Here is a 15864-nt window from a genome sequence, read left to right as displayed (position 1 = left end):
ATCGAACCCAGGCCGAACGCATGCCAGGCGAGCGCGCTACCGCTTGAGCCACATCCCCAGCCCTCCTTTGTCCGTTTATAGGAAGAACATCTTTGTCTTAAGCTTCATATCACCTAGCTTCTTTTCTAAGCAGAAGGAACCAGAAAGAATAGGGAAAGGTTTTTGAGTTAATTCACTAGCACTTACTGTCTGCAAATTACTGTGTTTCAGATGGGACAACATAGCATTCCTGCCCATAAAGATATTCTGGTCTAATAAGAGGGCAGATGTCCATGAGAAGCTATTTTTAAAATGAGACCATGATTAGTGCTTCAGTGGAGATGCAGAAGAGGAAAGGATGAGAACAGATCTGACCAGATATTCAACTTGAGGCAGAGATGGGTTTTGAAATGAAGTGTCAGAGGCAGCCAAGAACTGTTAAGGAGGCTCTCTTAGGAGGAGAGCACAAGAATGGAATGGAAAGAAGTACAGATTGGGAAGGTTCCTAGTGAATTGGGGAGAGAGTGCAGAAAGCACATTTGCCCACATCATGGCTGGCCTTAAATGCCACAGTGAAGATGATCAGAGTTCTCAGACCCATCTGCCATATTGCAGGATATGTTCTCTCTGAGTATAAATGGGTAAATGGGTGGGCCCTTTCTACTTGGTTCTGGCTAACATTGCAGCCTGGGGCCACATGCTGCCTGCTCTGATGGAAGGGGCTATGCTACGGGGTACCAGTACTGCCCTGTGGCTTTCACCTGCATTCTCCTTTAGACCCTCAATGGAACCCTTTGGCATGTATCCCTGCAGGTCCGTTATGCCACCTGGAGCATCATAATGGACTCTGTGGTACCTTCAGACAAAGGCAACTACACCTGTATTGTGGAGAATGAGTATGGCAGCATTAACCACACCTATCAGCTCGACGTCGTGGGTAAGTCAGCCAAAGTGGCAGGAATAGGCTTGGAGGAAAGAGCAGGGGCTGGCAAACACAGGATTCCTAGATAGCATGTAGCACTGCACTTCCCCTACTAAGCCTGACTTTTCTTGTCTACAAAATAGAATGAAGAAGGTCAGACGAAGATACATCTGAAAGCTATATGTTACTGTGGAGCAGAAGATGCTATTGATGGTCCATCCTGAAAGATGTGGCTTGTGCATTGATGCTAAATGTAGCATAATGTTGGCACATAACCTTGAGGCTTAGTGAGGCCAGACACTCTGTGAATGTAGAATCACAGCATGTACCCACTCTGGGGCATCACAGGAGACTCCAAGAGGAATACCATGCCTCTTGGGGCTATGATTGCAGCCCAGTTCTTCTAGAAGATCTGGATCTCATGCTCCCGAGATCTTGGGGTGCAATGTCACAGCCAGCATCCTGCCCTGGCTTTGATAATATATTCTAAGAAGATTGTGGTCCCAGAGGTCTGGCGTAGGTCTTAGATTCTGGTTTTTGACAAGCTCTTGGTTGATGCTGCCATATGCTCGGGACAGCAAGAGTCTGAGTGACTATGATTCTAGTTGACAAGTAGGCTGTGGATGTTATAGATAGACTGGGGATGTGACTGAGTTGCAGGGTTCTTCATGTAGATAAGAATTTAACTGTGTCTGTGAATGTGGGTACATTGCCTCAGAGAGGAGGTTCCTGAGGGCTTGGGGCTAGAAGACAGGTATCCCTTCTCCCAGCTCAGTTTCAAGGGTTCAGCAGAAGCACCAGGAAGGGTACTGCCTGTCACTGGGAAAGCTGAGGGGGCACCAATGTGGGTATACACCTCTCTTTAGGATGATATCCTCTGTCAGCATCCCAGCCAGGACCGGATCATGGCAGAGTCTGACAAGCCTGTCCTCTCTATTGTTCTACAGAGCGGTCCCCACACCGGCCTATCCTACAGGCAGGATTGCCTGCCAACAAGACAGTGGCCCTGGGCAGCAATGTGGAGTTCATGTGTAAGGTGTACAGTGACCCACAGCCCCACATCCAGTGGCTGAAGCACATCGAGGTGAATGGGAGTAAGATTGGTCCAGACAACCTGCCTTATGTCCAGATCTTGAAGGTAATCTTGGCCCCAGTCTTTATGGGCCAGTGTGCTGGGAAGGTGACCAATATCTCCTAGGGGCTCAAGTCTCTGTGGTCAGGCCCAGTATCCAGGACTGGGACTAAACCCTTACCCTTCAGGCATACACTCGCCAGAGTAGGGATCTAGCCACATTCCCTAGGACGAGTGACATATCACAAAGTAGAGGTGAGCTGGGAACACATGGCTGGGGAGTGGGCCATGCCAGTTTCTAAAAGTGTGGAGAGTGACAGCTAGGACTTCTGGGTCAGCCACTCAGTGCATTTGGACTCCTGCTTATTCATTGCCTGAGACCAAAAACTTTCCAGCTAGGGTCTCCCAGTCTTGACCCTGCTAGATTCCCATGTTAGGGTGTTTCAGCAAGTGGGTGAATGATAACAACAAAGTTTAGTTGGAAAAGCAAATGCCACTCATAAATTCTAAGCGGTATGAGGAGTAATGGCATTTTCTTCCTTTTTCCTTTCACTCCCAGACTTTCATTGTCCCTGAATGCTCCATTAATCCAGGGAAGGTAATTGGCTAAATCTCCAGTGGATCTTGCAACAGGAAGTAACCAGAAGCTGGGAAAGTGGTTTACCTTCTTGTCCCAGAGTTAGACCGCATCCTCCCCTGACTTGGCTGTCCCAAAGATTTATCGGCTGACCCTTCCCTCCACCACTGGTGCTGAAACTACTCTGGAGGAAAAGGGGTCATGGCCCTGGCCTGTTTCCATAATACCTGCTTCAGTCCTGAAGGAGTGGGTTTAACACAAATAGAACATTTGCTTTGGGACACTGGTTTCTTTCTTTTTAAAAAAATTTTAATCAAATGTTTCAGAGGGGCCAACCTTGTTTTGTCCTACTCAAAAGGGGAAAATTATAAATCCCTCAGTGTTTCCCTTGCCTTGGCTCCATGGGCCTGCCTGAAAGTGACACAGGAGCAAAGTATGGCCACATCTCAGTGTTTGCCCAACTGACTGGTGTGTCGTTGGTTTGTTCCAGCATTCGGGGATTAATAGCTCGGATGCGGAGGTGCTGACCCTGTTCAATGTGACAGAGGCCCAGAGCGGGGAGTATGTGTGTAAGGTTTCCAATTATATTGGTGAAGCTAACCAGTCTGCGTGGCTCACTGTCACCAGACCTGTGGCAAAAGGTAAAGGGGAGATGGATGGGACCCTGTGCTGGGAACTTGATTTAGGCCCCACACTGCTGGGGCAGGAGGGGAAGCGAGCGCCGACTCTCCCTGTTATCCTACTGTATTCCTAGTGCCCAGAGCCATGGAAAAATACCTGGCCTGGGAGGCTGGTTTGGTTTGGTACTGTGTTGGTGGCTCCCTCTGTGCCTCTTGTGTGTTCCTTGGCTGTATGTATATCTGCATATGGACTTTTGCTGTGTTAGGAATGATGGTTTGAGTGGTGGATGAAAGAAGGGACCAGGTGTTCCCTTGCAAGGGGAGTGTGTGTGTGTGTGTGTGTGTGTGTGTGTGCACGCGTGTGCACAGCACCCTTCCTTCCCTTCTGTGTATACCTTGACTTTCTTTACCTGAAACCAAACAGCCCCCCACCTGCCGGGCCCCATTTCTCCATGCCGCCCACCGCCCGCATGCTTGGATGGGCCAGTGGCTGCCAGCGTCTGGTGAAGGGTCATAACCAGCCATCCTCTTCTCAGGTCTGCCGGAGTTCCTCCCTCAGGGCCTCAGTCTCTTCCTCTAACAGGTCTCGCTGCCTGGTGGTTTTTGTTTGTTCCTTATTGCAAAGGAGACGCTGGGGAGCATTTCTTCCTCTGGTTTTTTTTCCCCTCTTCTCTCTCTCTCCCTTTCTCTGTGTCTCTTCGAGGTCCCATGTCTGGTGCTTGTCCATTTTGCTTCCGTTGTCTCTTCTAGACTGCCGGAGTTAATACCACCGACAAAGAGATGGAAGTGCTTCATTTAAGAAATGTCTCCTTTGAGGACGCGGGGGAGTATACGTGCTTGGCGGGTAACTCTATCGGACTCTCCCATCACTCTGCATGGTTGACCGTTCTGGAAGGTATACACTGTACTTCTCCTCTCGATGTCCTGCCCTTGCCATGGGCACGGGGGGAGCATGCATTGTGTGGCTAGGGGACATACAGTGCCGGGAGAGGCGGGTAGAGGGATGGCTCCTGCCTACCATGTGCCCTTTTTTGCTCCACCTTGGAGGGTTACATCCTCTTGACTCAAGAGGTTCCTGGTTTTACAGGAACACAGAGGTGTCCCACCTGTACACCTGCATCTGTCTCTCCCCTTGGCCAATGCAATGCATGCACGGGCTCTGGTTTACTGTGCAGCTGGGCCCTTCTCCAGGGCAGGCTCCTTCCCTCCTTGGGTCCAGCAGCTTTCCCTCATCCATTTGATGCTGAGTGTCTTAATTTCCGATAGTGTTTTGGCCAGTCCCAAGTGTCAGAAAGGCTTGCCATTTGAAGGACCAGCGCTGGTCCACCCCTCAATACTGCCATCCTCTGTCACTACCTAGACAGTAAACTTCAGCTGCCTTGAGTCAGACCTGTCTCTGGAAGCTACTGGAGGCATGCTGATCCTCTCTGGCTACTGCCAACCCTCCTCTCTCAAGAAAGGAGGTCTGTGTGTTGAACCAGGATGGAAGGAGCCTGCAACCTGCGCAGGGTGGTGGACTGGTGACTGCAGGGCCAATGCTAGTTGTGACTGCATCTCTGAGTGCCCTGCATGTGGTCTGGGTGCTGCTGTGTCCTATGGCTGCTTAGACTGCCCTCCTTTCTCTTCTCTTTCCCTCTGTCCCTGTCTGATCTGCTTGCCCAGCAAGGTTTCACAATGCCCTGCTTGTGACAGAGAAGTGTTCTGTTTTTATCATTGTTCCTGTCTCTGTCCTGTCTGTGCCTCCCAATGAGTTGTCTTCGTTTCTCAACATTGGGGAAAGAAAAAACAGAACCCTTCTCCACTAGAACCCTTCTCCCCTTATCAGCTCAGCTGTCTCCTTGTCAGGACTTGAGGCTCACTCCAGGGCTGTGCTTCGTGCCCCTCTGGGAGGGCTCCCAGGGATGCCGCCTTCCTGATAGCTGGCTGGTGTTTTAAAGGGAGGATTGGGAGAACTCCAGAAGGGGGAGGACTGTCCACATGGTGGGGCAGAGAGTGCTCCCTGATGCTGGCACCAAGTTTCTCGTGTTGAAGGAAAAGGTGAACTAACTGGTGTGGCTTCTGTCGGCCTGGGTGTGAATTCTAAGTAGAAGGCAGGGGAAGAGAATAAAATAATGCCTCCTCCCATTTCCTAAAGTTTTGAGTCCTACAGAATCTGTGGAGTTCTTAGGAATAGGAAAAAAAAAAAAAAGTTTGTTATTCATATAGAGCAGTCCAAACATGTTTAAAAGTCAAAATCAATTTTGCTTGGGGCTGGGGATGTGGCTCAAGCGTGACATGCGCGGGTCGCTGGGTTCAGTCCTCAGCACCACATAAAAATAAAATAAAGATGTTGTGTCTACCGAAAACTAAAAAAATAAATATTAAAAAAATTCTAAAAAAAAAATAATCAGTTTTGCCTGGGGTTTGGCAAGGTGTAAATATTTACATGTCTGACCTGACAGATGACACAGACATGGGGCGGGATGTTTAGTCAGGACACAGGCGGGTCCCTACCTTCCCTTTCTTTGTCTCCTGAATCCCCCTGTATGGCCAGGTATTGCAGCATACAGGGCTGAACGAGATACAGGCCTCATATATAAGGCCTGGGCCCTTGGGGTCAGGGACTCAGAAACTGTCTGTTCCCATGTGATAAGTGTGTGTACAGTGCTGGAGCTGTGCTGAGAAGGGCCTTGTTTCCATGAGGAGCCTGAGAAAGGCATGCAAAGACACTTCTCAGCTGCTTCTGGGATACCTGATAACCTGTCTAGCCCAGCAGTTCATTCTTGTGAGCGAGGAGTATCTGGTATAAGGGAGGATGGGACTTGGGTAGCGAGATAGTCTAGTCCATTCCCTTTAAGGGCTTCAAGTCAGTCTAAAGACAACACAAAAGTTTCAGGACATCTCATCCCCTGTGTCAGAATCACAATCCTAGCTAGGACCTGTCTTGGTTCTTCCCCCTCCCTAAAAGTTCCCAGGGGAAAGGAGATGGGTTTCATGTTTCTTATGGAGCAGGGCCTCTTATGGACGGGGGCCCCCAGAGCCTGCTAACAACCTGTTCACACTGACTCAGCCCTGGAAGAGAGACCGGCAGTGATGACCTCGCCCCTGTACCTGGAGATCATCATCTACTGCACAGGGGCCTTCCTCATCTCCTGCATGGTGGGCTCTGTCATCATCTACAAGATGAAGAGTGGTACCAAGAAGAGTGACTTCCATAGCCAGATGGCCGTGCACAAGCTGGCCAAGAGCATCCCTCTGCGCAGACAGGTAACAGAAAGTAGATGGGGGATTCGCATGCTCTCTGCCACCTTCTCTTCCTGGGCCTCCAGGGACTTGTCTCACATGCTCTCATGCTTTGTCCCCTCCACTATCCCTAATCTTCTTCAGGCTTTGCTTTCTGGCCTCTAGGCCTCTGGAACGTTCTAGGTGTTCCCAAATCAGTTTCACACTGCTGTTCATGCCTGTAAATTCCTATAAGGCACAAATACAGCTGCCCCACTCACCTGGCACTGAATTTAGAGAAAGTCTTGTCTTAAATGTGAAGCTGGTATCAGGCATTTGGACTGTCCCCAGGGCTGATTAGAGGTGGAGAAGGCCTGATTAGGTCCTCCATGCCCCCTTCCTTTTAGTGTGCCCCTCCCTCAGGAAACCTCCCAGGAGGTGAAGGTGTATGCAGGAATGACCATTCACTCAGAACACTGCTGACTCTGGAAGTTGCTTTAGGGGTTAGGAAACTATAATCTGAGGCAAGGTTTTCGCAAAGAATTGGGAAAAGAATAGTTTTGTTATTGTGATAGAGCTGTAAAATATCAAGCTGAAAGAGGTACATTTGGTCTGTTCATTTAAAAGGTGAGTAAAATGAAGTCCATAAAGGCTAGTCAGGTGGTGGAAATCAGTCAGGTTCTAGAACTTTGGTCTTCTGACCTCAGATGGTCTTTCTGCCACTCTGCATTGAGGGACGCATGTCATGTAGATAGAAGCATACCTCTGCCATGGTTAAAAGCCCTGATGAGGAACTGAAAGGAACCTGCTACTGCCACTCCCCCTCTCCTCACACCCTTGCTAGAAGGGTGACCCCACTCTCCCCTGCAGGTGTCAGCTGACTCCAGTGCATCCATGAACTCTGGGGTACTTCTGGTTCGACCCTCTCGTCTCTCCTCCAGTGGGACCCCCATGCTAGCTGGGGTCTCTGAATATGAGCTTCCTGAAGATCCCCGCTGGGAGCTACCCAGAGACAGGTACTACTCTAACTCCCAAGTTTTTCAGGACTCCCTTTGCTTGTTATTCTCTGATGGGAACTGTGTATACCATGACTTCCAGGGAGTAAAGGTCTATGAGTGCTTCCAGAGCGAATGCTGCCTGCTCTGTGCTCTCACTTGGGTGAAATACGGAGAGGCAGAGATGGGGTGTCATAAAGACTTTTGACTTTTACTAGCCGCAGCTTACACTGTTCTCTTTTCCCCCCAAAAGACTGGTCTTAGGTAAACCTCTGGGAGAAGGCTGCTTTGGGCAGGTGGTATTGGCAGAGGCCATTGGGCTGGACAAGGACAAACCCAACCGTGTGACCAAAGTGGCCGTGAAGATGTTGAAGTGTAAGTAATATTTCTGCCTTGCAAAAGAAAACCCTTCCCTTTCTAGGCAAACTAGAGTCTCAACCAAGTGGGATACCTTCTCTGGTGCTTTCAGTGCCTACACCTGCTATGTGCCTACATGGGTTACCTGCGAGTAGAAGGGTATTCTGTGCCCTGAGATGTGAGGTGGCTATTATCATCTCACTTCGTTCTTTTTTTTTTTTTTTTTTTTTTTTGGTACCAGGGATTGAACCCAGGGGCACTTAACCACTGAGCCACATCCCCAGCCCTTTTTACATTTTATTTAGAGACAGGGTCTCACTAAGGACCTTGCTAAGTTGCTGAGGCTGGCTTTGAACTCATGATCCTCCTGCCTCAACCTCCCAAGCCGCTGGGATTACAGGCGTTCACCACCGTGCCCAGCTTCACCTCATTCTTGATGTCATCCTGGGCTGTGCTCAGGTGCTCATTCTAGATCCCATAACTGATTTTTCTTACTATATCCCTGGACACACTTGCTATCATATATTGCAGAATTGGCTCTCATAGGGAAGGGAAAATAAACTTGATTGGGAAGTGGGGAGGGGAAAAGCAAGTTCTGGAGCAAAGGGGCCCCTCAGGCATATACCCTTCCCCTGTCCTTTACCTGTCCTTCCCCCCTCCCTCCATAATATCGTTAAAGAGTTTCACACTCATTCTCTGGTTTGTATGTGAAGCGGATGCAACAGAGAAGGACCTGTCAGACCTGATCTCAGAGATGGAAATGATGAAGATGATCGGGAAACACAAGAACATCATCAACCTGCTGGGGGCCTGCACTCAAGATGGTAGGGTCTGGCCTCTTGAGTGTCAGTGATAAGGACTCTCTCTTGGGGTTAAGAGGAGAGGCTAGTTTAGCAGTGGTTAGAATGTATTTCTTTGGATCTGAACTGGTGCCCATTGGTGTTCATCTGAGAGTACAGGCATTTACATTCACACACATTGTATGGGCAGGAATAGAGAAGTAATTGTGGTCTAAATTAAGGCTCTTACCCACAATGTTGCTTGGGAACTTTCTAGGCTGTGGTCGGAAGAATTGTTTCTCTGACTTTCTTTGGGTAGTAGAATGACTTTTCCTGTTGTCAGGAGGTAGAAACAGTATTTAAGTTCGGGGAACATATGTATGATGTGTTTGGGGGATTGGTATTTCCTCCAGCTGATGCTAAACCTTACCTACTACCTGACCTGCTGTGTCCTCATCTTGTGTTCCCAGGTCCTTTGTACGTCATTGTGGAGTATGCTTCTAAGGGTAACCTGCGGGAGTTCCTGCAGGCCCGGAGGCCCCCGGGTCTGGAATACTGTTACAACCCCAGCCACAACCCAGAGGAACAGCTTTCCTCCAAGGACCTGGTATCCTGTGCCTATCAGGTGGCCCGAGGCATGGAGTATCTTGCCTCCAAGAAGGTATGGAACCTAAAGGCTCCATGAATGAGTTTAGGATGGGACAAAGCCCTCCTGATACTCCAACTTGTGACTTTTAATCTTTTGGTAGAGTTATACACATATTGACCTCTGACCACATGTGCTGTCTTAGGCTTTCAGGGAGCCTCAGAGGCAAGAGAGAGGGTGTAGCCTAACGGCTTTGGGATCAGACTGCAGTAGGTTCCAATCTGTTTTCTACCACTTTCTGTGTAACCTTGGAAAGCTATCGAACATCTTTTTTTATTCAAATACAAAATGATAATAATACTTATATTATAGGAATAAAATGAAACCATATCTGTGACAGTAAAAATTAAGTGTAGTTCTCCGGGCTCAGTAATTGGTAGCTTTCTTTGAACACCAGCTCACCATGGATAGGCTGTGCCTGGAGAGATAGGGCTTACATTCTTTTTTTTTTTTTTTTTTTTTTTAATATTTTGTTGGTTTTAGTTGTTGATAGACTTTTATTTAAATTGATTCATTTATATGCGGTGCTGAGAAATGAACCCAGTGCCTCACACATGCCAGGCAAGTGCGCTACCACTGAACCACAGCCCCAGCCCCCTGAAGATCATTCTTTGGGGTGAGAACCCAGAAGCTCAGAGTTAGAAGGACCAGAATGGAGGCCTATAAGAAATATTTTCTAAAATGATTGAGAGGCCTGGAACTGGAGGTGTTTGGAGTAGAGGAAAAGAACATTCTAGGAGGGGAAATAGATGCTCAGAGGGTACAGCATGGCAGATGACCTGGGTCTGCTGCTGGCTGCAGAGTGAGTGCTGAAGCGGAGGGGACTCTGACAGTTGGATCATGGTGCATGTTTCAAGGCTGTCACCTGCCTCCCACCCTCCCCTCTGCAGTGCATCCACCGAGATCTAGCTGCCAGGAATGTCCTGGTGACAGAGGACAATGTCATGAAGATTGCAGACTTTGGCCTAGCTAGGGACATTCACCACATCGACTACTATAAAAAGACAACCAACGTAAGTGCTGCCTGGGGCTTGTCCTCCACCCTGGGCACTGTCTTACCAGGCATCCCCCACTTAGGTGTCTCTGCTATAACCCACCTGGGTTGCTGTCCTTGACAGGGTGGAAGGGTGGGCTGAAATTATGCACTGACCTCCCCCTGCCTGTGCCCTCCCTGCCCTGGGCTATCCCCAATCTTCTCATGCTGCTCACAGGGCCGGCTACCTGTTAAGTGGATGGCTCCTGAGGCACTGTTTGACCGGATCTATACCCATCAGAGTGATGTGTGAGTTTGAAGAAGCAATTGCCAGGGGTTCTGAGTGTGGGAGTTCTGATGCCCCCTGGATTGATGAGCGTCTCCTGTGTTGGAGACACGACACCAACATTATTTTATCCACTAGCTTTGTCCCTATATGTTGAGAGCACCAGTCTTCCCCTTGTATTCCCTTTGGAGTTGTGTTGGGCAGGGGGCGGTTTGGGATGGGTACTTGCCATGCTGGCTTCCGAAAGGGAGACAGGAAAACCCAACTCTGTTCCCTGAGACTCAGTGGCTCTGTGCTCATCTGCAGGTGGTCTTTTGGGGTGCTCCTGTGGGAAATCTTCACTCTGGGTGGTTCCCCGTATCCCGGTGTGCCTGTGGAGGAGCTTTTCAAGCTGCTGAAGGAAGGTCATCGAATGGACAAACCCAGTAACTGCACCAACGAGCTGTAAGCTTGAGAAGATTCCTCAGCCAAGCCCTGGGGGGAGGAATGGTCTTGATGGCAGAGGGAGAGGGGTGTTCATCTAGAGAAGTAACCCCTCCTAGCCATCCTTCCCCTAAGGCCTCCGACGCATCTCTCTACTTCCGTCCTTCCTCCCTGACCTCACAATCTTGCCACAGGTACATGATGATGCGGGACTGCTGGCATGCGGTGCCCTCTCAGAGACCTACCTTCAAGCAGCTGGTGGAAGACCTGGACCGCATTGTGGCCTTGACCTCCAATCAGGTAAGACTGGCGGCCCTCAGGCCATCATATGGGTATGCGTGGCAAACCCTGCTGCAGAGAGGGGCATGCCCTACCATCATTCTCTCTCACCTATCACAGGAGTATCTGGATCTGTCAATGCCCCTAGACCAGTACTCGCCCAGCTTTCCTGACACCCGAAGCTCTACCTGCTCCTCGGGGGAGGATTCCGTCTTCTCTCATGAGCCGTTGCCTGAGGAGCCCTGTCTGCCCCGACACCCTACCCAACTTGCCAATGGTGGACTCAAACGACGCTGACTGCCACCCTCCTCCTTCACCCAACCTCCATCATCAACTGTGTCCCTCACCCACAGCTCCCTGGACTCACTGCCTTTCCCCGCCCCTTTCCTGCTGGCAGGAGCCAGCCGCCTACTTGAGGCCTTCCTGTGTGGCCTGCCTGCACCCACTGAGCTCTCTCTCTTCCTCCTCTTCCTCTCAACCTGCTTGTGAGAGAGAGGAGTAAAGAGGCAGGTACTTGCTGGTGGCCACTTTGTTCTCTCCCAGGTGTTGGACCAAGACCCTTCCCTGTCACCCAGCCCTGCCTGGAAGATCGGGGAGTGGGTAGTGAGCAGGCATGCAAGTGAGAGCTTTACTGAGCTTTCTAGTATTGGTATTGTCTGTTTCACCTTAACCTGTCAGCCCCTTGCATTCTGGTGGCAGGTGCCTTGTCCTCAGGGCTACAGCTGTAGGGAGCTCAGTGCTTCGGCCTCAATTGAAGGTGACCTCTGCTCCAGATGGATGGTGCCAGTGGCTTATTAATTCCAATACTAATTTGCTTTGCTGACCAAATTCCTGGTACCAGAGGATGATGAGGCAAAGACTGGGAGCAGTGATGTGGCCCTGGGGCCCAGCCCTGAACTGGGGGCTTTGTACATAGCTACGAAGAAAACACAAAGTGTATAAATCTGAGTATATATTTACATGTCTTTTTAAAAGGGTCGTTACCAGAGATTTACCCATTGGGTAAGATGCTCCTGGTGGTTGGGAGGCATCAGTTGCTATATATTAAAAAAAAAAAAAGGAAAAAAAAAGAAAAAGAAAAAAAAAGGAAAATGTTTTTAAAAAGGTCATATATTTTTTGCTACTTTTGCTGTTTTATTTTTTTAAATTATGTTCTAAACCTATTTTCAGTTTAGGTCCCTCAATAAAATTTGCTGCTGCTTCATTTTTATATGGGCTGTGTGAAAAGGGAGCAACTGAACACAGGAAAGGAGGGAGACTGAGGGCCCCGGGGCTGTCTGTCCAGTCCAGCAGGCACCATGTTCCCTGCAGTTCCCTTGTAACCTCTTCCTCCTAGGTCGTGCACCCAGACCTCCAGAACAAACCTCCTACCTCTCCCATGCTTTTGGAAAGGCAGGAAAAGAAGATGTCTGCATCTTGGCAGGAACTGTGCCCCAGAGGTACTGGGCAGGGAGCCAAGACTGAGCAGCCCACAACCACAGATTGTTTCCTCAGAGGAAGCAGGGAAGGGGCCACAGAGAGGAAAGGCCTTGGAACAGCCAAGGGGTAAAATCTACAGTGACTGAGAGGAAAGCTAAGGATTGTTCAGAAGGGTCTGCTAAGACTCAGGCCCAGATAGGCAGCTCCCCCAACACCCAGGATGTGGGTGTGGCTTGGCCTGTGCATCTGAGTGAAGGAAAACTTGTCGTGTACTTCAACATTCAGGTCCCTTGCTTTATCTTTTCCAGACTCCTCTGTTCATTATTGTCCCCCAAACCATTCTTCTGTATCTGTATGACCAGACTGCATTTGTTGGGTCTATCACAGATCTTGGCTTCCTATAGTTCTTCCTCTACAAACTCCACCTCGTCCCTCAGGAAAGGGGGAAAAAAATTCTCTAAATGTTTTGTTTTTTGGCTGCTTGAAAGCTTCTGCCACCTGCTGGTTGTCACTGTCCTCACCAAGTGGATTCTGGCTCTTCTGTACCTTATTGTTCAACCTAGTACTACTCAGCCTGTCCTTTATTTAAGCTTGCTTTCTGCTGGGCTACTGCTGAATCAAAAATGGTCAGCATTTCTGTAGGGGAAATGGGATTGCTGCTTTAAATTTCCTTTCTGAGCTGGGCATATTTTGGCAGCAGCAGTGTTGGTAACCATTGTACAATTTTCTGTCTTTGTTTTTCTCTGTAAATATGCAATTGTTGGCATATTGCCATTTGTGTTTATGTTTAAAGAAGGCATAATTTAGTGAACGGAACCAGGAAATGAATTTTAGCTCTTAAAATCATGTGCTTTGAGACCATATAGTAGTGTCTTTCCTTGTAGTGGTGGTAATATCTGCCTTGGCCCTACCTTGATATGATTTTGTTTGAGTGGATGGAGGCTCCAATGATTTTGTTTGAGTGGATGGAGGCTCTATAAAGGGCTTTATATGCCTGTAGGAGAGGTGCTAGAGAAATATAAGGCACTATTATTATAACAGTGATGTCCTTGCTATTACTACTCACAATCACCCACAAATTTCCCCAGAGGCTGGGTTGGCTGTCAAATAAAAGATAGTGAAATTGACCTGAGAGAAAATGAAATGGCCATTTTACTTAGATGACCAGATTGGTTCTCTTGGGGAAGGGAATCCAGTTTATCTAATGAAGACATTGTGCTGTCAAAGTGCTGAATCTGTCTGGTTTCCTGAGGGTTAAAAGATTAGGGCCTGGGATCACCACAGCATTAATCAATACTGCCTTTCCATCTTTCCTAATTGCCATAGGCTGAAGATCATCATTCCCTTGGCCCTGCTAATGTAATGTATTGATCTCAGGTAAGTAAGATTGAACATGAAATGAAGCAAGAAATCTATCTTAATGAAGTTACTGTGTCTGTCAGCCACCACTGGGTGGCGCCAGCAAGCTAAATTCGCACCATTAGGTAATGCATCGGTTTGCTTGGAAGTAACATTAGCCTGATCTTACCTGTGAATATGTACTGGTGGTGAATGGGAAGTCTTTAACCTAGGTTTAGCATTACAGAACACTGATTGGATATCACCAATATGACTTGTGATTAAAGTACAGTATTAAATGTGGCACCAGGGTAGGACCATAAAGGCCACAAACTCCTCTGTGTCTTGGCAGAATTCTCTGTGTGTGAGAAACAGGCCAAGTCTAACATCATTGGTTGTATGTTAGAGAATACCAGAAATCCATGAGGTCATTAGCAGGTGGTAGAGACAGGCACCTGCATCTGCAGAGAAGAGTAGAGAACAATGAGATAGAAAGGAGAGGGCTTTGAAGCAACCTGGTATTGCCTTCCATTCCCTCAGCTGATAAGCCAGGAAGGAGGAAGATCAACAAGAACCCAGGTGTTAAAGAAGTCTTGGTCTGAGGCAAGTTCCCTCTGGTTGACACTTTAGCAATATTCAGAACTGTCTGTATCATTCTGCCTCCAAGATGCATGTTTTGGCACATAGAAGTGATGCATTGAAAAACCCTGTGTTGTCAACTAGTTCAGCTGTCTCCTGTGACTCTATGAGGCCTAGAGCCAGTTGTGTGCTTTCTCAAAAGCCAGTTGGGCACGTCTCTTCCCAACTCTGCATTGTTCAGTGATTTCATATTGGTGGCCTAAAATCAGCCATGATAGAAGAATTACATCACTGAAACTTGCAAATGCTTCAAATCAGAGGAATGTTCCCCTCAGATTTGGTTGTTAATCATGCCAAAGCAACACCAGCCAGGTTTGGCATGGGGCTAAATCTAACAATCGTGGAACCCAAAAGCCAAGCACCCTACGTGATGAGTATAAAGAAACATCCCTGAGTTTTCTTGGATGAGCTACTCACTTTTTAAGAGTGGAAGAGGGGGCTGGGGCTGTAGCTCAGTGGTAAAGCACTTGCCTCACATGTGTGAGGTGCTGGATTCAATCCTCAGCACCACATAAAAATAAATAGATACTGTGTGTTCATCTACAACTAAAAACATTAAAAAAAAAAAAAAGAGTGGGAAGTGTGTCTTATATGCCCAGATGTTAGAAAAAACATGTGAAGGCCAACAAGCCAAAAGTGAACAGGGCTCCTCATATAACCATTCCCAATCAGCTCACAGGGAAGGGCAGAAAAGAATTTTAATACAGCCCAACAGTATATGCTAGTCATTCAACTGAAACAAACCTGAGCAAGTTAGCTTATTCATTTCCCGTATTTCATACCTGAAGTGTGGACTAATTCAAATAAACACCCATCATCTTAAAAATGGGAAAATTTATTGTGAAATCACTTGGCTCTGCCAATAGCAAGATCCATGGAATCCTATATTGCATAGTAGGGATTCTTCATCCTGAAGGAGCTGAAATTAACTGGTAGGACAGGGTGAACTTGTCCTCTGATGGAGAAGTTTAGGAAGCATTTTAAAGTGCATGAACTTGCTGTAAAATGCTGGTGATGTTTCTCAGATAGGTGGTTTCAGGTGAGGCAGATCTGCATTTTACTTGGTTTAATTGACTCCATCTAACTGTCTTGTTTCATAACAGGTAATCTAATTTCATCACTCAGAGACTAAAATATCTTTTCCCTTCTCAGTTCCCCAAAGGAAGAAAGCTCTTGGTCAGCTGCATAACTGTCTGTTCAGTTGTTTCACTATTAATAATAGTGAAAACACTAAATGTAAATAACTAAACATTATACTTGTTACTAAGTAGCATAGGGATTGTATTGGACTTTACCAACCCCTACGACTAACAAAGTCTTATTTGTGAGAGACAAACTGACAAAAAAAACACTCACCCA

At 47.8% G+C, this 15864-nt stretch overlaps 1 protein-coding gene across 3 annotated transcripts in view; it reads left to right on the top strand.

Annotated features, from left to right (window-relative positions):
- Fgfr1 (fibroblast growth factor receptor 1) overlaps positions 1 to 12201 on the top strand; it is a 46922-nt gene extending 34721 nt beyond the window's left edge. For all 3 annotated transcript variants that reach the window (XM_026404666.2, XM_026404665.2, XM_026404673.2), the window contains 13 exons: positions 793 to 916; positions 1849 to 2039; positions 3921 to 4065; positions 6220 to 6416; positions 7242 to 7387; positions 7620 to 7741; positions 8437 to 8547; positions 8973 to 9163; positions 10039 to 10161; positions 10360 to 10430; positions 10714 to 10851; positions 11025 to 11130; positions 11230 to 12201. In XM_026404666.2, coding sequence (XP_026260451.2) covers positions 793 to 916; positions 1849 to 2039; positions 3921 to 4065; positions 6220 to 6416; positions 7242 to 7387; positions 7620 to 7741; positions 8437 to 8547; positions 8973 to 9163; positions 10039 to 10161; positions 10360 to 10430; positions 10714 to 10851; positions 11025 to 11130; positions 11230 to 11406 — 1842 coding nt within the window. In that variant the 3' untranslated portion in view covers positions 11407 to 12201. The remainder of the gene's footprint in view (positions 1 to 792; positions 917 to 1848; positions 2040 to 3920; positions 4066 to 6219; positions 6417 to 7241; positions 7388 to 7619; positions 7742 to 8436; positions 8548 to 8972; positions 9164 to 10038; positions 10162 to 10359; positions 10431 to 10713; positions 10852 to 11024; positions 11131 to 11229) is intronic.
- The last annotated feature ends 3663 nt before the right edge of the window (positions 12202 to 15864 follow it).

This window comes from Urocitellus parryii, chromosome 14, assembly GCF_045843805.1.
Source record: "Urocitellus parryii isolate mUroPar1 chromosome 14, mUroPar1.hap1, whole genome shotgun sequence".
Classification (NCBI taxonomy): domain Eukaryota; kingdom Metazoa; phylum Chordata; class Mammalia; order Rodentia; family Sciuridae; genus Urocitellus; species Urocitellus parryii.
The sequence above is the reverse complement of the archived record's forward strand: the minus strand, read 5'-3'. Positions and strand labels throughout refer to the sequence as shown.